Source organism: Sorghum bicolor, chromosome 3 (assembly GCF_000003195.3).
Source record: "Sorghum bicolor cultivar BTx623 chromosome 3, Sorghum_bicolor_NCBIv3, whole genome shotgun sequence".
NCBI lineage: Eukaryota > Viridiplantae > Streptophyta > Magnoliopsida > Poales > Poaceae > Sorghum > Sorghum bicolor.
The window spans coordinates 63,546,260-63,568,141 of record NC_012872.2 but is presented as its reverse complement, the minus strand read 5'-3'; the positions used below and the strand labels follow the sequence as shown (position 1 = coordinate 63,568,141).

The window sequence follows — 21,882 nt, the reverse complement described above, 5'->3', positions numbered from 1 at the left end:
TCTCAAAGCGATCTGCAACATCTTGGGGATAGCAGATTTTGAGGGCTGCATCTTGGGCTCATCCAAAACTGGTGAAGCCGTGAAGGAGTGGTCCTGGCCTCCTGGGCCCCTGGCTGACCTGGTACTGGTAGTATCTGGGCCGTATGCACACTTCGAGTGTTTTCAGTTTCCAGAGCGACTGGTTCAGGTGAGGGGAGAGGGGTGAGGCGAGCAGGCTCCCTTCTTCTCTATCCACACCAACAGAAGCAGAACTGCGGTCTGCAGAAGCAGTATGGCGCTGGCGCTGGCGCGGCTGTAACTCGGCCCCGTCACCTTCCTCACCAGTGCCCTTTCCCTCCGTTGCCGACGAGCAGGAGCAGTCGCCCGGTTCCGGTAAGCGAGCTATCCCTCCCCACACCACTTTCACCCCAAATTCGGTTCCATACAGAATCTAGCTCTGCTCACCGCGGCGGAGCGCTGCTCTGCCATCCGCGGTTGCCGCTCGACCCGGTGCTTGTTCCCCCAATGCCTGACGCTTCTCGTGCTCCGCCGCGACCGGGTCTGGTCTGGTCACCCCATCCTCTTCCCCCTTGCGCGGCGTCAGTGCGTCCCATGCGCGAGCGCGGATTAAGACCCATGCGATTGCCTGTAACTGCGAACAGAATAACAGATTGTCCTCAATCTAGAGACAAGCTACAAATTGATGTTCCTTGCTTCGTTCTTGTAACAAATTGTAGGGTGTCATGAACCACTCAGTGTCTGTTCTGTCTCTCGAGGTCCCAAGCATTGATTAGTTGACAGAGTGCCCTACTAGTTTCAGAACACTGAGCAATTTGTTGAAAGTTTAGCGTGCACCAGGCAAAAGTTGCTGTGCTAATAATATATTCAGTTCGTGCTTTGCCAGAATTGGAGATGCCATCTGCCACGGGTGTACTCCATTGATTTGGACCGAGTTGAGCAAATTCTGATTCAACTGTCCAAGTGTCAAGCCCATACAATGCAGGGCATCTCTATATCCGGTTCAGTTGCGTCACCCCATGGAGCAAACTGCAGAAGGGCTTGCATTGCAAGGAACAATGTGAAGCTGCCTTGTGAGGTTAACTCAGTAAGCCAGGGATTATACTCTTTGCATTGGTGTGTGCATAAACCACAAATGAGGACCAATGGAAGAAGAATGAATGCTGCAGTAAGAACTAATGCTAGATGGTTGTTTGGAGGAGATGGACGTAGCAATGATGCTAGGCTGGAGCGCAGCGAGTCTGCTAATGAAGATATCTTGATCTTCTACTTCCAAATGGATCTACAGACCCGGATACAAGTGAGTACTAGTTGCTTTTTTATTCTTGGGTACTCCACTCTCTTTTAAGACAAAACCAGGGGGGTGTCTTCTCCCTGTGGTCAGATTTTATTTGTTTATTTATTGTTACATTCTATAATCTATCACAAGCAGAAGCTACTACTCCAGCTGCTAATGTTTTTCAGATACATGCTATTTCACTCATCTGTTGTCTAGCATATGGTCTATTTACTGAACACTGAAAATACCATCACTATGCTGCTGTGAGTAATATTTGTTTTTTCCTGCCTCACTCTTGGTTGATTGGTTTTTGCCAGTATGCATTGAATATAGAACAATTTGATGTGGCAAAGCAATTGAGGGAAAAACTAACTGAGGTAACGTAACAACTTCACTTCCAAGTTCATTGGAAGCAAATACATAGGATGAGAGCTTGCTAAAGAAGATACCCTTTTGTAGATTGAAACAGAGATTATTAGGCAGCGTGAAGCTAAAAGGGGTTCACCAAAGACTGAAGCTCAAGACAAAGCTCTAAATCTTTTACGTGTGCGGTATGTTACCATTTCAAGCGTTCCATGATAAGAAGATTGAGTGCACCTGTACATGTTCTCACATACACATCGTTCACATGAAGAATTCATATGTTCTGGTGCTCCCCTTTGTTATTTGACCTATACCGTAGCAAATCTGATGAGGGAAAACCATGTTATTGGGCAACCAGAATTGATCCATTTGGAAGCTACCTTAAATTTTCCCCCCTTTATTACAGTGCAGACTTGCAGAAAGCTATTGACAGTGAAAACTATGCTTTGGCAGCTGGTCTCCGTGATGACATTGCCAAACTTGAGGTATAACAAAACAAAACTGAGGGGGGCTAGTCTTATGACTATTTTGTTCAGTAACTTACATATGAACTTCTAATGTCATGTAGGCCGAGTCTCTTGCAGTATCTGCTAAAGCTCTTGCTTATCAAAATGTGAAATATGCATTTCGATTAGGGCAGAAAGTACGTCACAATATACATGGTGAGTAGTCTATGTAGCTATGCATAATCTCAATGAATATGCATTTTCTTCAAAACCTTTGGCTTACAATATGGACACTCAAAAGCATTTTAATTTGGTCCTCTTTTTGTAACAATAGGCGACAACTTTGTGCTATTTGTTTTCAATATTCTCAATATCCTTGAAAGGCACCTTCAAGTCCTTATTTTCATTGTTTCAGTTTGGGATTGAACCATATTCACTAAAATTACTGTACACTATTAGCTTGGACTGAACCAAAAACAGATGCAATAACTTCTAGATTTTTATATAGGCTATGTAATTAGGCTGCCTAATGTGTTTGTTTTTTTCAATCTTGTTGATATAAGCTTATCCGTAGCTTTATCCATCCTCATTTTCTTTTGAGATTAAATTCATAGTTTAGTATTTGGTTTCAGTGTTGACTTGGCGAACGCTCTTGTTTATCCTGTCTTTACTTTTTGCACCATCATGCACTCATGCTGAAGGATATAGAGGCGTGATATGTGGCATGGACCCGGTGTGCTGTGAATCCAAGTCCTGGATGGAGACAGCAAACGTGGAGAAGCTGTCTAAGGGTCCAAATCAACCTTTTTATCAGGCAAGTACTGCTTCGAAACTTGTACCAGTATCCATAGTTCATATCAGATCTCAGTACTTTTTCCTTGTAGATTGTAGTAAGCTATTTTTGTCAAATTTACCATTTTCACCTGATCATAATTGACGTGCTTGTACAATTTATGAAATTCATATTGTACACTCGCAGACATGTTCTGAAATTGCTAATAATCCTATATCAGGACTTTGATATTGTTTCTATTCTGTGACATTTATTATTGAAATAATTACAATGGCATGTCATGGGAAGTTGGCTGAGCCTTATGGACCAGATCCCTGCTTATATAAAGGGTATTCTAGATATAGAGGGATGACCTAACGCCTAACCAAGATATCTTATCTCTAACACTGACCCTAATTGACCTACCCTCCTGCTGTCCGACCCATAAGGCCCAGCCGACTGCCCATAGCAGTATCGACATTTGTTAAATGAATTGTTTCTCTCTGGGTGCACATCCTCCTTTTAGAACCAATTTTCTTAGGTATACAAGTATACAGCAATGCCTTGTGAGCTGATTCTTCATTATCAGTTTCATTTTCTGGTCTTTTGAGACTTCGGCATGCTATTTGATTTATTGTTGAATGTTTCAGGTCCTGGTTGATGTATACGTTGATCCAGAACTGCTGGTTGCATATGGTATGATTTCCTTTCTTTTTGTCAGTTGATATTTGTTGTTCCCAGTTTGGCTGATTATTCTCGCTTCCTTTGACGCGCATGTTAATCTAGAGGTCTGTTCTTTGTTTTCACTTCTCCCTGAGGGGCAGTGTACGAGAACCATTCCACTATCAATTAATAAAATGATACGCACCTCTCCTGCTAATTGAAGAAAAGGAATATTTGTTCCAATATATGCATTTGAGGATTTAAATTTGACCTTGCCAGATAAAACAATTCATCTCTTGACGGTCGACAATTTCATATGTCTAAAATGAACTTTTATCATTTTATGAGTCAAAGGGTGCATGGAAATCGAAACAGGATAGAGTCTATTCCACAATTTTGCATTATCTAAGATACATACACCTTTAAAGAAACTTGTGCAGTTTTGATAATTTCACTTTTCAATTTCAGTCGCGGAAGAAAATCTTTCTGCAGCTGAAGAATCAGAAAAGGTGGGTATATGTTCTTCATATGATGGTTGTTCGACATTTTGGTATTTGTTGAGCTTAAGTAATATTACTCCTTTTTTGTACTGCAGGGAAGGTTTGATCACCCCTACATTGAATTTCTCTTTTACGGTGAGGACACAGCTGGGGATTTCATCCCTATCAAGCAGCTCCGTGAGAAGTATGACCAGCCACGTTATGAAGCTTCTGGAGATGAAAGTGACAACGATGACAACACAAATAGCTGAAGGGCAAGGTATCACTTAAAATAGTATTTGTGCATCATCAAACTGACCTGCAAACTTAGCTTTAATCCCTGCCTGTGCAGTGCCTTCATGTTGCTAGAGTTGTGTTGGAACCATTTTGATTCACCACCACCAACTGAGATGCGAAGTGATGAACTATCTGGTACAGCTGCAGATGGCAGATGTAAGACAAGGCAACCATTGGCGAACTGTGCATCCTCAGTAACCTGCAGTTATCCTCTGCATATGCCGGCCAACCTTGCAGATCGGAGATTACCCTTTTAGAGTTTTACCCTCACCAATCGATTAAGCCATGCTTGAGAGAAGCTGCATGTGCCTTGCTTTTACGTTATACCATCGATAAATGTAAACAAAAAAGAAAAGAAAGGAAGAAATAAAAATATCCTATGGATGTTCTGTGCATAGTTCTCCGAGATCTATCTAGTTCTGTACTGTACCCTCTGATGGACAATTGTGTATATGTAATACTGGCAACTTCTGTGGAGTCTCGAATGACTTACGCGAAGGCTTCAAATGTTGTTCCAAAACTACGGCCTTGTTTAGTTTCAAAATTTTTGGCAAAATGAGCACCGTAGCAATTTCGTTTGTATTTGACAAATATTGTTCAATCATGGACTAACTAGGCTTAAAAGATTCGTCTCGTCAATTCCGACTAAACTGTACAATTAGTTTTTATTTTTATCTATATTTAATACTCCATGCATACGTCTAAAGATTCGATGTGACGGGGAATCTGAAAAATTTTGCAAAAAATTTTGGGGAACTAAACAAGGCCTGTAGTTGTTTGGACTCTGCTATCATGGAACATGGAATGATGTGGAAATAACAATTTCCGTTGACTGCTTGTGCTAGCCTTTCTTTGGGGAAAAGATACAATCATAATACAGCTGAAGACTACATTTCTTTGTGACTGCCAAGATGGAGCGCAGAAATGTCGCGGATTCCCTTCTTTTTATACGAGCGGGTGGTTAGGAAAGTTACACCATTGGAACTGTTGAAAATTAGTAGTGCAACTTCACGAGTTACCGTGTCATGATCTAGCAACCAAGACATATATATGGCATCAACCGACAAACCTTAGGGGCTCCGGGGCTCCTTTTTATTTGCAAAAAACATGTAGAATATTCCATCCTATGCAGAGTAGTAGCAAACCCTGAATTAATCCCTTGTGTTCATATATAGCTTGTGAAATCACACAATCAATTAATATTTGAGCGACTTTAACCAAATGACTCTTTGTTTATTGGGTTTTCCCTAATCCTTAGGTCAGTCTCAATGGTCTATTTCAATGCACTGTTTCCAAAACAAATCTGCTGACAGAGCATCAATGAAACGAATAATAAAACAACATCCACAATACATGAGTTTTACCTTGATGTTTCCTAGGCTGGGCAAAACATTTAATTACTGCAAAATGATTAGATCACATGTAAGATGGTGAAACGATTTAGTTCCCAGTGGGGATTTCATCCTGTTTCGCCGCGTGGGAAACAACGCCAACGGAGTTTCACCATGGTGAAACTACTTACTTCTCTCTCCTCTTCGTTTCATGCAAAAAGTGCAGTTTTGCTGACATGGGGCTCTAATAAATGTGTATGACATCCTGGTGAAACCCCGCTGAGACCGGCCTTATGAGAAATTGGGTATTGAACTGTCGAGCCAAAAGTGAGACAATGTCTTACTTATATCTACTACTCAACTAATAATTAGCTAAAAATTATATTCATACCTATTTAGATTCATACAACTTACAATTTGTTGCTAAAAATTAGTTGAGATTTTATTTTTATCCTCAACTAATAAGCTAGTTTGTCTTGTACGAGCCTACCACTTAGCTAGCAGTTAGCTATTTTCTAATTTCTTTCTATTAATATAACTAAGGATAGTCACAACCCAAAAACTATGAAATAGTTTTCATACTTACGGAGCACCTTCCAAAACGACTTTCTTTATGGATATAGAGGAAATATTTTTTTTTCAATGAATAGTTTCATCAAAATTAAACTTTATCCTTCTACACCTTTCGTTCTACAAAATAAGGTGCTTGGCAAGAAATCACTTTGTCCTCACTACTTAGGATGGAGGTAGTAGTTCAATTGTTATTTTTCTTAATTACTGCTGGTTGTTTTGGGTGACGCTAAGTTTAAAAGGAACCTCAAAATTTCCTGCCAAAAAAGACAGAGGAGAGTGGGGGTCAAGGACCTAGAATTGATTGTATTTTGGTATAATTTTGAACTTTGGCTCCTTTATATTAGAGGACAGAGAGGGTATAGATTATACCATACCAACCATATGTCTTTTTATATTGGTTGTCATGTAGACTAGCTTCTTATAAAAGAAACCATCCATTCTCTCGCTTCACTAATTAAGGCTGTCTCGAATAGAAGACCTATTCACAGCTACACGTGTTTCAATAGTGACCTTAATTTTATGAATCATGCGGTCTATAAGATCCAATTCAAACAGGATTGTCGACACTCAGTAAGCTGGAACCCCTATAGCTGAATCTTGACTCCGCCTCTGTCCATCCTCGGCAATTATCACACGCGTAAATTAAAAGGTGAAAATGGCGATGCCACCACTCCTGAGTCCTCCTGGCCCGGGTGGCGGGATGCTCGCACGCAAGCCGACCCACCATGACGGGCATGCCGCCCTGGCAATGGCATGGCGCCATGCCACCAAGACCCGGCAGGCGGCACGGGCAGCGCCCAAGGGGCAAGAGCCGAGGCTCACCAAATCAGAAGCGCTCGCAAGTCGCAACCAACCAACCTATCGGACCTTCGCCACGACGCCATCTAGCACCACGCCTCCACCAGTCCACCCAAACCCCGCACATCTGGCCAACCTACCCTCGAGCCGCTTCCTCTCCACGCCGTCGCCCCTTGGATCCATGATTCCGTCCGATCCCTCCCTTCCCATGCCTCCTGGGCCCCTGGCAACGTCTCGTTCCGTTCCGCACGGGCCCACGGTCGTCGGCCCCTCCCGACCCCGCCCCACCTACTACCCCTCTGCTCCCACGCGGACACCCCACTTCCGCTACAAATAAACCCCCCGGCATTTCCTGGCCTACCATGCTCTTCCCCCCACTTCCTGCGAGCGTCCCGAATTAAGGTGCTCGTGCCGGAGGTGGTGGTTGGTGGCGATGGCCTTCAAGCTGGGCACCAAGGCCGCGGCGGCGGCGTCGCCCGCGGCTGCTCACCGGGGAGGTCTCGCCCGCGGGCCGCAGGGCGCGAGCCGCGTCGTCTTCGGACCAGCAGCGTCCAGGACCAAGGGGCTGCGCGCGGCCAACAACTCCGTCACGCCCATGAGGGGAGCTCTCGCCCGCGGGCCGCAGGGCGCGAGCCGCGTTGCCTTCGGACCAGCAGCGTCCAGGACCCAGGGGCTACGCGCGGCCAACAACTCCGTCACGCCCATGGCCAAGTATGAAACCTCCTTCATCACTAATCAGAAATTGTTTGGTTCAATGAACGACTATTGTTGCGCTTGGTTTTCTGGAAGGTATGTGGGGTTGGCGCTGGATCCGGGTGATTTTGTGCTTGTGCGTGTAGGGCTGGTCGTGGTGTGGTACTTTCCTGCTCTTGTTTGGTGTTGGATGTTGGTTCCCAGTTGGGGGAGTTGTGGTTTTATGTGTTTCCTTTTGTGAGATTACCCCTTCTGGACCTGATCATCCATGTTGTTTTAGATGCTCATGGCATCCGATTTTGTGGCTGGTGTGGTACTTTCCGGCTCTTATTTGGAGTTGGATGTTGGTTCCCAGTTGGGGGAGTTGTGGTTTGCTTCCTTCTGTGGGATTAGCCCTTGTGAACCTGATCATCCATGTTTTAGATAACTCGAGGCATCCGATTGTGCTAATTCTAGAATTTGGGGACCTATTGTCGAACTGTCCCGCAGGAGCTTATTATTGGGTTAACGAATGACATGGTGTTTGATTATTCTACGCCTTTTGCTTAATACCATGCCATGTGAGGTTGAATTATTTGGTGGTAGACTTGACCTTGGAAATCACGACTTATCCCCAAAGTATGCTGTAGTCTCTAGTCACTACATATCTACATTGTTGTAACTATTCCGTGGAAATTTCCATACCTCTGACGACTCCCCCATGGCCAAGTATGAAACCTCCTTCATCACTAATCAGAAATTGTTTGGTTCAATGAACGACTATTGTTGCGCTTGGTTTTCTGGAAGGTATGTGGGGTTGGCGCTGGATCCGGGTGATTTTGTGCTTGTGCGTGTAGGGCTGGTCGTGGTGTGGTACTTTCCTGCTCTTGTTTGGTGTTGGATGTTGGTTCCCAGTTGGGGGAGTTGTGGTTTTATGTGTTTCCTTTTGTGAGATTACCCCTTCTGGACCTGATCATCCATGTTGTTTTAGATGCTCATGGCATCCGATTTTGTGGCTGGTGTGGTACTTTCCGGCTCTTATTTGGAGTTGGATGTTGGTTCCCAGTTGGGGGAGTTGTGGTTTGCTTCCTTCTGTGGGATTAGCCCTTGTGAACCTGATCATCCATGTTTTAGATAACTCGAGGCATCCGATTGTGCTAATTCTAGAATTTGGGGACCTATTGTCGAACTGTCCCGCAGGAGCTTATTATTGGGTTAACGAATGACATGGTGTTTGATTATTCTACGCCTTTTGCTTAATACCATGCCATGTGAGGTTGAATTATTTGGTGGTAGACTTGACCTTGGAAATCACGACTTATCCCCAAATTATGCTGTAGTCTCTAGTCACTACATATCTACATTGTTGTAACTATTCCGTGGAAATTTCCATACCTCTGACGACTCAGATGTTGTAATTCCTTTGTGATGAAGTCTCCTTGATTTTTATGAAATTATTCTGGATATGTAAGTGGATTCTTAGCTCTTAAGGAGGAAATTGGCATGGACGGCTATATATATATTAACCTTGTTGCTTTTTTTGCACAAAGGCTTACTGTCTTATGTGATGCTTAATTGCTTTCTTTTTAGGAAATCCACTATTAGTTATACTGAAGGAACTTATCATTCTTTATCTTAATGGTGCACTTTTATTAGGGAAGAGAGGGTTGATCGAAGTGAAACATTGACATTGGATAGCATTAGACAAGTTTTGATTAGACTTGAAGACAGCATCATATTCGGCCTCTTGGAGAGAGCCCAGTTTTGTTACAATGCTGAGACATATGATAGCAATGCTTTCCACATGGATGGTTTTGAAGGATCTTTGGTTGAATATATGGTCAGAGAAACTGAAAAGCTCCATGCACAGGTGAATCCATTTGGACAGTTTTTTTTTAACAGAAACAATTGATCATGGCATGCGAAAGAATAACATATGCTAATTGTTTTTACAGGTTGGGAGATACAATAGCCCAGATGAGTACCCTTTCTTTCCTGAGGATCTGCCTGAGCCCCGCTTGCCACCTATACAATACCCAAGGGTAATGCACGTTCTTGGTTGTCATATGTTTCTCTTGATGACTGTTTTGGTTTCTTTGTCACTGTAAGAGATATAAACCATCATTTGCAATCTAATGTACCATTTTCTTCATGGAGGTAGATAAAACAAATGTGTTTTTGGATACAGTTGTTTGGCATCTGAATTAAAAAGGCTTGTACAGCTAGCTAATATATTGAGCAATGCTCAGTTAGTGAACAACATATAGGTAATGACAGTGTGCTGTGACTTGCAGATTGCACTATCATTATTGCAAATGCCACAGCCCACAGACCTTAGATACAAGTGACTGAAAAAGTTCCTTGTTTACTAATATACTCTACTTTCTTCAATATATTTGATCTCAATAGCTCTTTATTGTATTACCTTGAGCGATGGGGTTATTTTTTGTTTTTTTATTACAATTCTTTTGACTTTGAGTAAATCCAAAAGCTCTCATTGAACTGTAGGTGGATCAGATCATAGGTAAAAGTAGCATTATTTGCATTTTTTCAAGCGGATATCCACTGATGATGATTTAGCACTTTGCTTCAATTTAATCATTGGATGGTTTAACCTGCATGAATCTTGTCATATTCTACAAGTGCTGCATAGTGCCGTCCTGATCCATCTGCAACATGAAACATCTGTTTATGCTCCATTTGGACTGTCATCTGTTGCAAGATTCATAATGCCAATGAGATGTCCTGGTCTTATGATCATGTTAGTAAGTTTTAGATGGATTCATACTTCACTCTTGTCCTTTGCATAGGTTTTGCATCCCATTGCTGATTCTATAAATATCAACAAAGAGATTTGGAAAATGTATTTCGATGAACTTCTTCCAAGATTGGTGAAAGAAGGAAGTGATGGTAATGCTGGATCCAGTGCTGTTTGTGACACGACCTGCTTGCAGGTACAGCTGATATTCATGTTAAATCCTCTACTCAGCTTTAGTTCTTTGGGTGCACATCTGCTTTTGTTCCAGTCAACTAGGTTATAAAAATTCCTTTGTTGTGTCTGCTGCAGTTTTCATTCAGTTAAAAGAATATATGTTAGCAAACAAAGTCCAGCCAAATATTGCATCAATCCATGCAAAATTTCCTATCACCGTGATTTCTTGATATGCCATTTTCGTGGTACTGATCTAATGTTTGCTGGTGACTTGTGCAATTTTGCATTTTTTTTAATAATTTTTCCTTATTCTGTGTTCCTTGTTCCATACTTCAGGCACTCTCTAAAAGGATCCACTATGGGATGTTTGTGGCAGAGGCCAAGTTTCAGGAGGCCCCTGAATCTTACATGCCAGCCATAATAGCCCAGGTCTGTGCTTTTGTTTCAACTCTAGTATTTCTAGTACTACTATTTCAACTTTTTCTTTTTTTTAGAGTTTCAGAACGAAATGGTATTTCGATTCATTTGAATAAACTGTCTATTTCTTGTCACCTTTTTGCAAAATTCAGGACCCTGATCAGCTCATGCACCTTCTCACATATGAAACGGTGGAGCGTGCTATCGAACACAGGGTGGAAGCCAAAGCCAAGATCTTCGGGCAAGAGGTGAACATCGGTGCTGAGGACAGCGGCAGCCCACCGGTTTACAAGATGAGGCCGAGCTTGGTCGCTGAGCTGTACAGCTACAGAATCATGCCGCTAACCAAGGATGTTCAAGTCGCGTACTTGCTTAGGAGGCTGGATTGAGCGTGCTTATATAGCTGTAAACTGCCAGATCCGAACTCGTGGCATTAAGTCAGAACATCGGTAAGTACCCATTTTGGCGACAGGATAGAAAATATACCATGTGTGGAATTGTGGCGAGAAACAGGCAGAATATCATGTGGGATTGTCGGTTACTCGCACCTCGTGCGTAATGCCAGTGGTTGTAGCCTGTATGGAATGATGGGTGGGTCACTTTCTTAGGCGGGGTGCCCTTTTGAATCGGAGTAAATTCTCTCATTGTCGTTGGATTTTATACAGATCCTCTCAAGTGCCATCTAAATTTTCAACTTGCTTTGATTCCCACTATTCTAAGTTTGCATTTTCTTGGTTGCCATTCCTGTTTTTTTTTTCCCAAAAGATCGGTTGCCATTCCTGTTAAAATCTGTTGCTGTACTTGTACCACTGATATGATAGCCCGCCCCTCCGCTATCCTTTCCTAGCCCGCACATCGCACCTGCCCAATTCGGCGCCGAACCGGTTGGAGCAGAAGCGTTGGGCGAGCACGAGCGTGGAGACCCAACCGCGGGGCCACGTCTGGGACTCTGGGGCGAGCGAACGCTGCGACCTTGGCGAGCGTCCGGCCTGGCCGAGCACGCGGCCGCCGGGTAGGTGCCGGTGGTCGGCTGAGCTCACGTGGCTGCCCAGGCCTGGCTGAGCATGACCGGCACGCGGCTAAGCGCGTCTTTCAGACTTCCACACGACTACAGGCCTACAGCCTACAGGAGTGGGGAAGCCCCTGCTTGTGTCGGAAGCCGAACTGCCGAAGTCGACGGGACAGCTGAGAAGAGATGTCCCTGAACCCCGTAGCAGCAGAGTCGTGAGCGGGACAGAACACAGTAATTTCGTTAACCAGCACCAGCTTCGTCGTCATATGGGGGCAAGCTGGTGCCGGTTAAGAAATGCTTAGCCTCCATTCATATCTACTTCTCTTTTCATGAACTTTCCTAAATGGGTTAGCAACATATGCTAAGGCCTTGTTTAGTTCACCCTGAAAACCAAAAAGTTTTCAAGATTCCCCGTCTCATCGAATCTTGTGGCACACATGCATAAAACATTAAATATAGACGAAAACAAAAACTAATTACACAGTTTAGCTGTAAATCACGAGACGAATCTTTTGATCCTAGTTAGTCCATAATTGAATAATATTTGTCACAAACAAACGAAAGTGCTACAGTACCGAAAACTTTTCACTTTTTGAACTAAACAAGGCCTAAACGCCCATATGGCTCATTGCCTTTGAACACATAGGACTTCCCATCTTATTAATTAGCCAACGGTGGCCATGAAGAAACAATATGAGGTAGTATACCTATTGGTGCTTTTGTTTTGCATACCCTAATATTATTGATTATATGCAATTATCATATACCTTTTGACGACCAAAAAGAATCGTTTAGGCTCGATTGGCAAAATTGATCTAACTAGTTTGCCAAACTAGCCAAATCAGGTTTTAAGGCCAGTCTCAGTGGAGAGTTTCATGACGTTGTTTCTAAGACTGTCATATCATATGAAATAAAATGAAACTTGGATGAAACACTCACTCTCAATGGAGAGTTTCATTTCATAGTCTCATAGGCATTTAATTCCAAGACTCATAGAGAGTTGGTAATCGTGTAAAGAGAGTTTTATCTAAATGAAACTCATTTCTTCTCTCTCTTCTTAAATACACTACCATGTTATCAAAACAGTCTATGTGGCAACCTATTTAATGCAAATGAAACTCACATAAAACTCTCATTGAGACTAGCCTAAGCGGTATGAGTTGTATTTGGAATTCGTGTAGGATATGACTCATAAATGATTTATAATGGTATAATACCACCCTACCCTATATCAAAGGACGTACCCAATTGATCAATCACAATAGATTTATGTTTTATCTTCTCAAGCCACTTGTCTTCTATTCTGCAAGCTTCTATACAAGGTGTATAGGGATTCGAGGTGGCCTACCGATCGATCCTAGAGCAACGTTAGGGCACTTACAATATAATATAAGACTCTATCACAGAATCCAAGACAATTAATTATATACTGTTTATAGTATTTTGCTGATATGGCAACATATTTATTTAAGAAATAGGTAGAAAAAAATAAGACTCCAAGTCTTATTTAGACTCTAAGTCCACATTGTTCGAGATAATAAATAACTTTAGATTCTATGATAGAGTATGTATTGTGAGTTCCTTAGGCACACCTCTCTGACACGCTCTCCTTCCTGAGTGTTCATAGGCTTTCGTAGCTAGCTAGGCAAAACCAGCCAATATGGCCTTGTTTAGTTCCGAAAACTGAAAAGTTTTCGGAACTATAGCACTTTCGTTTTTATTTGACAAATATTATCCAATTATGAAATAACTAGACTTAAAAGATTCATTTCGTGATTTACAGGTAAACTGTGCAATTAGTTTTTATTTCCGTCTATATTTAATACTCCATGCATATGCCGTAAGATTCGATGTGACGGGGAATTTTGAAAAGATTTTGGTTTTTGGATGAACTAAACAAGGCCATGGTTTTCACAGGTTCACTACTAGTTGATCTATTCTACGATCCAAGCACCTTGCTATGTGACATATTTACTTCATAGAATTGCATGAGAACCTACATGTTGTGATTAGAACCAATGGAAAGGTTGGTGCAAGTGACAAGGTAGGACTCTAGGAGCACATCCATACTCCTTCTGTTTCTAAATAAATAGATTTCTAGAATTATCTTAGGTTAAACTTTTAAAATTTTAATTGGATTTCTAGACAAATCCACAAGGTTTATGGCATCGAGTTAGTATTATTAAGGCGTCCCCAACAAGCTATCTAACAGCTAGTAAACAACATATTTTACATTATCTGGAAGATAGAGAAGGGAAGAAATGACAACGCTAGCGGCTACTCAAGCGTAGAGTTGGCAATGGGGAAAATCCCTATCGGGTATGAACTCTTCAGACCCATTCCCGTGATAACAATATGACACCACGGGTATCCTCATATACAGTCATGGGTGGGGGAATTTCCCCAGACCCATACCCAGGAGGGTAAATTAGACCCGACGGGTCACCCATACCCGCCAAACATCAGCAATTCACAAGCACCAGTCACGTAGTAGCAATTCACAAGCATCGTCACATAGTCATTCACAAGCATTGTCACGTAGTCACCTCACCATATACCTAGCAAATAGCAACATAATAATTTATGCTGCAACCACTAGTCACAGCACCATAATAGTTCATGATCCATACAAATCACGTAGTAGAGAGTAGTACTTTGCTAGCACTGCATAGGGTTTCAGTGTATGGACTGCCGGTGGACTGGTGGCTGGTGGGCTTCTTTAGTTTTGGGCCGAGTATTTTTCACCCATGGGTAAATGGGTATGGGGACTACTAGAACGTCTCCATACCCGCGTACCCAATGGGTGAAGGGTTTCTTCCATTTATATACTCATGGGTACTGATTTCACTCCATATTAGTACCTTAATAGAGTAAATACCCATCGGGTCGCGGGTCGCGGCCCCATTGACATTTTTACTCAAGCGCTAGGCTCTCTCATCCGTGAATGTCGCACAGTTGAGTATTGTCAGTTTTTATTTTATCTTATGGCCAGGTCAGCTGGCGATTAGGTTAAACCATTGTGGACGCCCTTAAACATATAATATATACTCATTTAATATTATAGATATTGTTATTCTTTTATATAAAGTTAGTCAAATTTAACATAGTTTGACTTCTACATATTTCTAAGAAATCATTTACTTGAAGATAGAGGGAATTTTAATGTGTTGGTGGGCCCAACAAGCGGACCTCGTAATTTAGACCAACCTAGTGCTTTGGTTCTTTCATCTCCCTTTTCTCTCTCTCTCTTTTTTTTTTTGTTGAAGGTGGCCTAGCTAGAAGCACACTGGAAATCGATTTGTGCCGCCTCACCGGCGATCCGCGAGGAGTTGACTCGATCAAATTTCAGCCGGATGATTACATGAACGCAGACCAAACGGTGTGTTCGGGCTGCATAATCTATGCCAGTTTCATCCGTCGCCCTGCGGCCCTAGTAACATCGCCACGCATATATTTCGGCTGAGTACTGCTGCTACTGCTAGATAAACACTCGGTTACCAACCTGGCCGACGGCCGCCATCGGGTAGAGAGTGGTTTCACAAGCGCCGACAATCCAATGCATTTAATATGAGAATACCCAGGACAACAAAATCAATATCAGTGTTTTGAGAATGAAGAGAACACACACGCACACCCCGATTCTATTCCATAAATACAGTGCCCAAAAGTTCAAGAATTCCACCCCGCCGCTGCCGCTTCCGGTCTTTCATTTCGACATCCAGGAAATGGCTACCGCGACCGCGACGGGCCTCTTGCTCGTGGTGCTCCTCCTCTTCGCGGCGACACCGGCCCCGTCCCTCGCGGAATTGTTCGTCGTCGGCGGCAAGAAACATCGCTGGGCCCCCAACAACATCAACTATACAGGCTGGGCGGACCAGCAGCAGTTCCACGTCGGCGACTGGCTCGGTACCATTCTCCCCTTCTACCTTTGCATACTCAAACGTTAGCCATCAGGCCGACCGTGTGATCGAGAGATCCAGTTTTTTTTTTGTAAAAAGAATTGAAGGGAGGAAAACGCCTTTTGCGTGCAGAATTCAGGTACGAGAAGGGCAAGTACGACGTGGTGCAGGTGAACGAGACGGCGTACGCGGCGTGCGACGCCAGCAGCCCCATCCTCAGCCACAGCCGCGGCCACAACTTCGTCTTCCGGCTCAACCACACGGGCCGGCTCTACTTCATCTGCAGCCGCGGCTACTGCTGGAATGGCATGAAGTTCTCCGTGCTCGTCCAGCAGCCGGCCGTGGCGCCGGCGCCGCACGCGTCAAGCGCCAGTGCGGCTGCGGCGCCCGGGGTTTGGTCTGCGGCACTAGCTGCCTCGCTGGGCTGGGGCTGGGCGGTGGTCAGGCCGTTGCCGTTTCGGGTCTAAAAACGTCCAGGCGCGCACACTGGACAACTGGGCATGAGTCTGCACTCTGCAGCTGCTTGCTACTACAGTGCTACCCTTTCTAACAGCATAGTGTAGCCGTGTGAACGGAAATAATCGAGAAGATGAGTCGTGACGAACTGTCGCGCTGGTTATAGTACAAACGTTCGCATGACCTGTTCCTGCATTGCCAGTAGCCACACATACTTACTGGCAACTAACCATGCATCTTCTGAAGTTTCGGCATCAACTAACACACGCAACAATACGCTTACAAGTTACAACTGTGAAAAAGACTAAATACAAAACTGTGGCGCGACGGGTATACAGGACGTTTAACATCATAGTGAAGCAACATTTACAGTCACTCTTCGGTATGTCTGGTTAACGCAAAATAGATTGCAATTTAGTATGCTTAACCCAAAGGGAACCTTCCCGCGCTAATTATTTGTACAAATTATAAAGCCATTTGATAAAAGCTTTCATGGTCTTTACATCAGGTCCAGTAGCCAGCTACCTGGCCTCAGCCTTGCCAAAAAATTGGACCTTAACAGTCGCATGACAATATTAAAAGTGGCACCAAGAACATGTACCAGGAACACATGGCATGAAGATTGAAAAGGAAAACTAGTAATCTGGTCAAATTTGAAAACCCTGGCAGCCCGGGAACTCATTGGGCATAGGAAAATTGGACAAACTTCTTTTCGTTAGGAGAGAGTTGGAATTAAAGGATAAAGAAAATCAAAGATGCAATGGTCAGAACGCCTGAGTACTCGGGACGGGAAGTAGGAGCATTCCCATCTTGCTTTCATTTAAGGTTAGAAATCAAAAGGGTGGAGATGGAGAGTCACGAAAGATGGAGCTGGGGTCTTTCTTTTCTTTTCCCTTTTTTTGTTAACCAGGAGGACCTGGAGTTAGCATAACAGGACGATGGGTTGTGAGTCAAGGATGGATACGCGTGCTGTTGATCTGTTGAATAAGAGAGCTCTAAGAGATCATGGAGTCCTTGACAATTTCATATAATGAGATGGCAATCTCAATAATCAGCAGTATTATGACACCCCATTCCAGCAGATCGGACCGTCTATTTTGGAGGACCTCTTGAAGAAAATGAATATTGTGCTGTTACAATAATAAATTGTAAGCACAAATGAAAACTCAAAAAAGATAAAGAAACCAACTTTTGCACTATATAGGAGAATGAATACACAAGGCACTACCTCCACAAATTTCAGTTTGAAGTCAAGGCTTCCAAAACGCTGATTCAGTTCATATTCCTCCCGAAGATACTCTAGAATTTGGGCATAATTTGCATTTTTCCAAGCAATTTCCGACCTACAGAAAAATCATGGTCAAATGACAGAAGGTGGATGTATCCAGAAGCCAAAAGGAAAAATATAATCAGAGATCCAGAAGCGAAATTGCACTATAAAAGCAACAACTGAATAAAGGCAGAAACATGGAGTGCATGCAACAGAGCCAACAAAAATATGATCTCCAAGGATAGCAAGCACAATACTTTTAAAGATAGTGAGTACTGTGAGATAGTAATGTCCAAATTCTTAGTACAACTATCAAAATCATCAATATTTATTCGAAGCGCTGGAAGAAATTCCAAACAAACAACATAAACCCCATGTGAATCCTTCTTTTCGAAAAGGGGATATCAAATGTATGCATAGCAGTGGCTTATAGACGTGCAATGTCTAGCAACTTGAATGACACACCTTCCCAATCCTCCACAATGGGATTGGCACATTCTTTGATCCATAATATTTAACTTAACATATGTTGTTCGAGAGATGGAATCATGGAACCATCCTAAATAGGAAGTATATAGTACTCGAGTGTAGCAGGCATACCTGTCAAAAAGACCAAGTCTGATGATAACATCTGCAAGATTAGAATTAGCCTTGCCCACAAGTTGAAAGAGTTTTTTTCTTTGCATGGTGAAGTTGCCAGTTTTTTCCATGACACGATTAATTTCAGTGAATTCTTCAACCATATCATCGACCTAGCAAAATAGGAATTTTTAAGTTCAGAACTTCTAGACAAAGCTTTAATATACTGCCACAACGCATAAGTTCATTAACTTCATACAATTTCAGTACCTGCCGAATATAATGATCAAGGGCGATACTTTGACCAAGAACACTTGAAATTATGCGAATCCCATCTGTGTCTAAACTTTTAAGAACTATGTAATCAAGACCTCCTTTCATCCATGTTGTCAAGGATGGTTTCTCGACCACTGCATAATCTGTTCGTGCAAATCAGATGGCATCAGTTGATGTAGGTTTTACTCTAAACCAGCATCTTTACAAAGAGTCAAACAGCGTAATTCCAAGGGGCATATGCCAAAGCTCAGTCACAGTAGACAAAAAGCAGTGGCAACATATTTCTCCTAGACGAAAATGCACACAACACATGGCCTAGGCATCCAATGATTCTCTTTGAGTTCTATCACAGTTAACAAATAGCATCATTGAATATAACAGAAGGCAACTGTACTGTTTTCTGTACATGCAAATATTATCAAGGAACACAAAAATGGAGGCAACTAAAAAGCAGTAAACAGAACACAGTTTAGCAGTGGGCAAACTCGGCATACCATCTTTTCTCATTTCTGGAAGCCATCCTGAAGCATGCTTCCTAATTATATCAAGATAGTACTCAGCTTCATGATCAGCAATATTGAAAAGCACAGCAGAACCATACTGGAAAACAACCACATAGCGATAGCAAAATCGGTTGTCCTTCACTCCAATGTTCTGCATAATATCAACCAAAGTCACAAGGAAATCAATTCGTAGCATAGGTCAATGTTACAAAAGCATGTCCAACTGGTCCAAAACTGACTGAGATTTGTTGATTTTGATTTGAATTTCAGGTAAAAAAAAGTAATGTTAAACTGTAATCGCTAACCATAATCTCAGGTGGGAACTCGGAGTACCGAAGCGCAATGTAATTAAGCGAACGGGTCGACGGAGGTACGATATCATTCCCGTGCTCCGCCTGCATGCTCTTCAGATCAATGCTGCAACGTCGAGGAATTTTTTTTTTTTGAAAACACGTCATTTCAGTTCGCAGCGCCAATTGGGCATCGGCATCTCTTCAGAATAGCACGGTAGCACCCAATGTTTCCTTGCTGATAAATCATCAAACACCTATCGAGCAAGCGCGGGAGCGGCGCTACGTGCTTACCTGGTGGAGAGGAAGTAGGCCTTGACGGGGATGTACCGTGCCGGGCCCTCGTCCTCCTCCTCCTGTGGCGGCGAGGGCGCCGGGGCCGACTCGGTCGCGGCACGAATCCAAGCCCAGTACGTCGAGCCGCCGAGGCCCGAGTCGCGTGCGTCGTGGGGCGCGATGGCCGCGGCCGCCGAGGCCGACGAGAAAAGCCTCGAGAAAGGCGGTACGTGAGCAACCGCGGCGTTGGACCCGCGCGCCAGAGGTTGGCCCGGTGGAGCCGCTTGTGGCGGCGGCGGCGGCGCGAGGAAGCGGCGGAGACGGCAGCACGCGCGAAGCCGCCCCATCAGGCAAGCGAATTGCAGGCCGCCAAGCTCCGCGACCCCGCCGTGCCACTCTCCCTCTGGACTTGGAGAGGAAGCATATGGGGCGGGACCCAGCTCTCAGGGAAGGCCCGCACCGCAAGAACCAGAGCGGACGGGCCGTTTCGTTTCGTTTCATGAGTTGGGCCACGGCCTCTGATGGAACAGAGCCAGGCCGAATAGGTGACAATCGGGTGTTTGTCAATCATTTTTCTTTGAAAAAAATGTTTCTCAAAAAAATCAAATTAAAAAAAGTGATAATTGGGGTTTTCGCTGTAGCTAGAGCAGCGACCGCGGCTGCAAGACTACTCAGTGAGGCAAAAATCAAATTTACCTCTCAAACTATCATCTGATTTGTTTCTCTATCCTAAACTGGTATTTTTCTCAAACTATGAAATCAGACATCTTTACTCTCTATCTAGTTCTCAAAACTATTAAATTACCATCCTGTCCTAGTTTGAAGTAGTATTGAAGGAGATCCGTCCTTTTTTTAGTTATTACAGTTTTTTTATTTATAAATATGTGATAAGGTATTGAATAAGAAAAATATCTCTAAGCTTATAAAGTTTTCAATAAAATTCCTCGAGATAGGGTGGGATATATGAAAATCTAAAGATAATGTTTGAGAGCTTTTGAAAATATCTACTTTTTTAAAAAAAATATGTTTATCTCTAAGAAAAAAGAAAAATGTTCAAAAAACTAAACAAATTCTCAAAACATTCTAATTGTTGTCTACATGTATTTCAAAACTTTTCAAAAGAAAAGCATAATAGCATCTCGAGCGGTCCATCTTTCCTAACCTTTAATGAGAAAAATTATTATTTTGAATATCTTGTAACTCCAACAGTTCATTAAACCTATCCCTAATGAGAATTTTTTTTCCAATCCCTCGAATTCTAGCCTTCCACCCCTCAAGTAAAGGAGAGACCTCTCCTCCCCTAATCCGCTATTTTTTTATTGAGATTGTATTTTCTTATCTGCTAGAGAGAAGACCTTTAAAACGTTAAAACATGCTGTGTATCTCCGCTAATAACTAATTTTTAGGGTTGGAGTTTCTCCTACTGTCAGAGATGCTATAAGACACTCTGCACCTGCAGGGAAGTACTGAAGTGGTTTCTGAAGACTGTTCAGTTCATTTTATTTGGCAGCAGGTTTTCCTGACTGAGTTGAGCTGGAAAGTGCTGAACATAGTACACCTGAATAAAATGTCATCACCATTCGATCGGGTCAGCCACCTCATTATGACCAAACTTATGGAAGTGTCGAACTGTCGACCAGGACCTGACCAGCTGATCTCATGGAGTCATGGTTCGGCGAATGCTGAACGAGTTAAATAGCCTGACAAACTCACAGAAAAAGGGATGCAGGTTGAGATCACCTTGCGAAAATATATTTTTTTTCGAAAGCCCGATAAAATCTTTGTCGAGATTTTTATTAGACGAATAAAAAAAAGGCAAATGTCAGATCTTCTGTCTTTAAAATACGATATATTATCTCTTCCATCTTAGTGATAGAACTCGGCGTAAGCACTTTATCACAAAATTTTTAATCAGATCTTCTGTCTTTAAAATTCAGCCGGACACCACTTACAAACTGCATACGCGCAGTAGTTGCCATTGAGAGCTGAAGGGGACGAACGCAATCACTACAGCACGGAGTTAAATTAAGGGCATGTTTGGTACAACTCATGTTTTTTTTTTGTCAAACACTTATTTTCAAAACAGTTTCATGAGTGAAGCTGTTTTTTCTCTCCTGTCACAAAGACATAAGTTGGATGAAGCTGGAAAAAAGTAGCTTATTGCAGCTTCTCCCTCATTTCTCTCTCTCAACTATGCATGAAGTAATTGGTGAAGCTAGCTTTACTAGTGAAGTTGAGCTGTGCCAAACAAACGAAGGCAAAATGTCTGTGGGAAGTTATTTCTCCTGCTCCACTTTTTCAT

At 42.9% G+C, this 21,882-nt stretch overlaps 4 protein-coding genes across 10 annotated transcripts; 3 read left to right on the top strand and 1 right to left on the bottom strand.

Moving 5' to 3' along the window:
* Positions 167 to 4,816, top strand: LOC110433517 (clp protease adapter protein ClpF, chloroplastic). 7 transcript variants are annotated; one of them, XM_021455813.1, is made up of 11 exons: positions 167 to 372; positions 869 to 1,297; positions 1,594 to 1,653; positions 1,736 to 1,827; positions 2,046 to 2,124; positions 2,208 to 2,301; positions 2,718 to 2,899; positions 3,508 to 3,553; positions 3,989 to 4,029; positions 4,116 to 4,279; positions 4,438 to 4,816. In XM_021455813.1, the coding sequence occupies exons 2-10, from the start codon at positions 977 to 979 to the stop codon at positions 4,269 to 4,271; spliced, it is 1,071 nt and encodes a 356-aa protein (XP_021311488.1). In that variant the 5' UTR covers positions 167 to 372; positions 869 to 976; the 3' UTR covers positions 4,272 to 4,279; positions 4,438 to 4,816. The 7 variants fall into 7 exon arrangements, with proteins under 7 accessions (XP_021311488.1, XP_021311492.1, XP_021311487.1 ...); XM_021455817.1 differs by having other exon boundaries at positions 170 to 372; positions 884 to 1,297; positions 2,787 to 2,899; XM_021455812.1 differs by having other exon boundaries at positions 170 to 372; positions 884 to 1,297; positions 4,352 to 4,816.
* Positions 7,323 to 11,729, top strand: LOC8079243 (chorismate mutase 3, chloroplastic). Its single transcript, XM_002458498.2, has 6 exons — positions 7,323 to 7,709; positions 9,327 to 9,540; positions 9,626 to 9,712; positions 10,481 to 10,624; positions 10,939 to 11,031; positions 11,172 to 11,729. Exons 1-6 carry the CDS (start codon positions 7,432 to 7,434, stop codon positions 11,406 to 11,408), a joined length of 1,053 nt encoding a protein of 350 aa, XP_002458543.1. The 5' UTR covers positions 7,323 to 7,431; the 3' UTR covers positions 11,409 to 11,729.
* On the top strand, positions 15,574 to 16,581 carry LOC8072112 (lamin-like protein). The gene is made up of 2 exons (XM_021455421.1): positions 15,574 to 15,937; positions 16,063 to 16,581. Exons 1-2 carry the CDS (start codon positions 15,643 to 15,645, stop codon positions 16,395 to 16,397), a joined length of 630 nt encoding a protein of 209 aa, XP_021311096.1. The 5' UTR covers positions 15,574 to 15,642; the 3' UTR covers positions 16,398 to 16,581.
* On the bottom strand, positions 16,779 to 19,968 carry LOC8072111. Its single transcript, XM_002456350.2, has 7 exons — positions 19,599 to 19,968; positions 19,320 to 19,431; positions 19,006 to 19,165; positions 18,506 to 18,654; positions 18,257 to 18,408; positions 17,615 to 17,729; positions 16,779 to 17,516 (listed from the first exon to the last, which is right to left on the bottom strand). Exons 1-7 carry the CDS (start codon positions 19,925 to 19,927, stop codon positions 17,382 to 17,384), a joined length of 1,152 nt encoding a protein of 383 aa, XP_002456395.1. The 5' UTR covers positions 19,928 to 19,968; the 3' UTR covers positions 16,779 to 17,381.

What these genes read in the sequence shown, in the direction of transcription:
- LOC110433517 (XM_021455813.1), top strand. Translation starts at nt 977, where the DNA reads ATGCAGGGCATCTCTATATCCGGTTCAGTTGCGTCACCCCATGGAGCA. An exon ending in ATGACATTGCCAAACTTGAG is followed by an intron (nt 2,125 to 2,207) that starts GTATAACAAAAC and finishes AATGTCATGTAG; the next exon opens with GCCGAGTCTCTTGCAGTATC. An exon ending in CAGCTGAAGAATCAGAAAAG is followed by an intron (nt 4,030 to 4,115) that starts GTGGGTATATGT and finishes TTTGTACTGCAG; the next exon opens with GGAAGGTTTGATCACCCCTA.
- LOC8079243 (XM_002458498.2), top strand. Translation starts at nt 7,432, where the DNA reads ATGGCCTTCAAGCTGGGCACCAAGGCCGCGGCGGCGGCGTCGCCCGCG. An exon ending in CTGAAAAGCTCCATGCACAG is followed by an intron (nt 9,541 to 9,625) that starts GTGAATCCATTT and finishes TTGTTTTTACAG; the next exon opens with GTTGGGAGATACAATAGCCC. An exon ending in GTGACACGACCTGCTTGCAG is followed by an intron (nt 10,625 to 10,938) that starts GTACAGCTGATA and finishes TCCATACTTCAG; the next exon opens with GCACTCTCTAAAAGGATCCA.
- LOC8072112 (XM_021455421.1), top strand. Translation starts at nt 15,643, where the DNA reads ATGAAGAGAACACACACGCACACCCCGATTCTATTCCATAAATACAGT. An exon ending in CCACGTCGGCGACTGGCTCG is followed by an intron (nt 15,938 to 16,062) that starts GTACCATTCTCC and finishes TTTTGCGTGCAG; the next exon opens with AATTCAGGTACGAGAAGGGC.
- LOC8072111 (XM_002456350.2), bottom strand. Translation starts at nt 19,927, where the DNA reads ATGGGGCGGCTTCGCGCGTGCTGCCGTCTCCGCCGCTTCCTCGCGCCG. An exon ending in GCCTACTTCCTCTCCACCAG is followed by an intron (nt 19,432 to 19,598) that starts GTAAGCACGTAG and finishes TCGACGTTGCAG; the next exon opens with CATTGATCTGAAGAGCATGC. An exon ending in AGACTTGGTCTTTTTGACAG is followed by an intron (nt 17,730 to 18,256) that starts GTATGCCTGCTA and finishes ATTTTTCTGTAG; the next exon opens with GTCGGAAATTGCTTGGAAAA.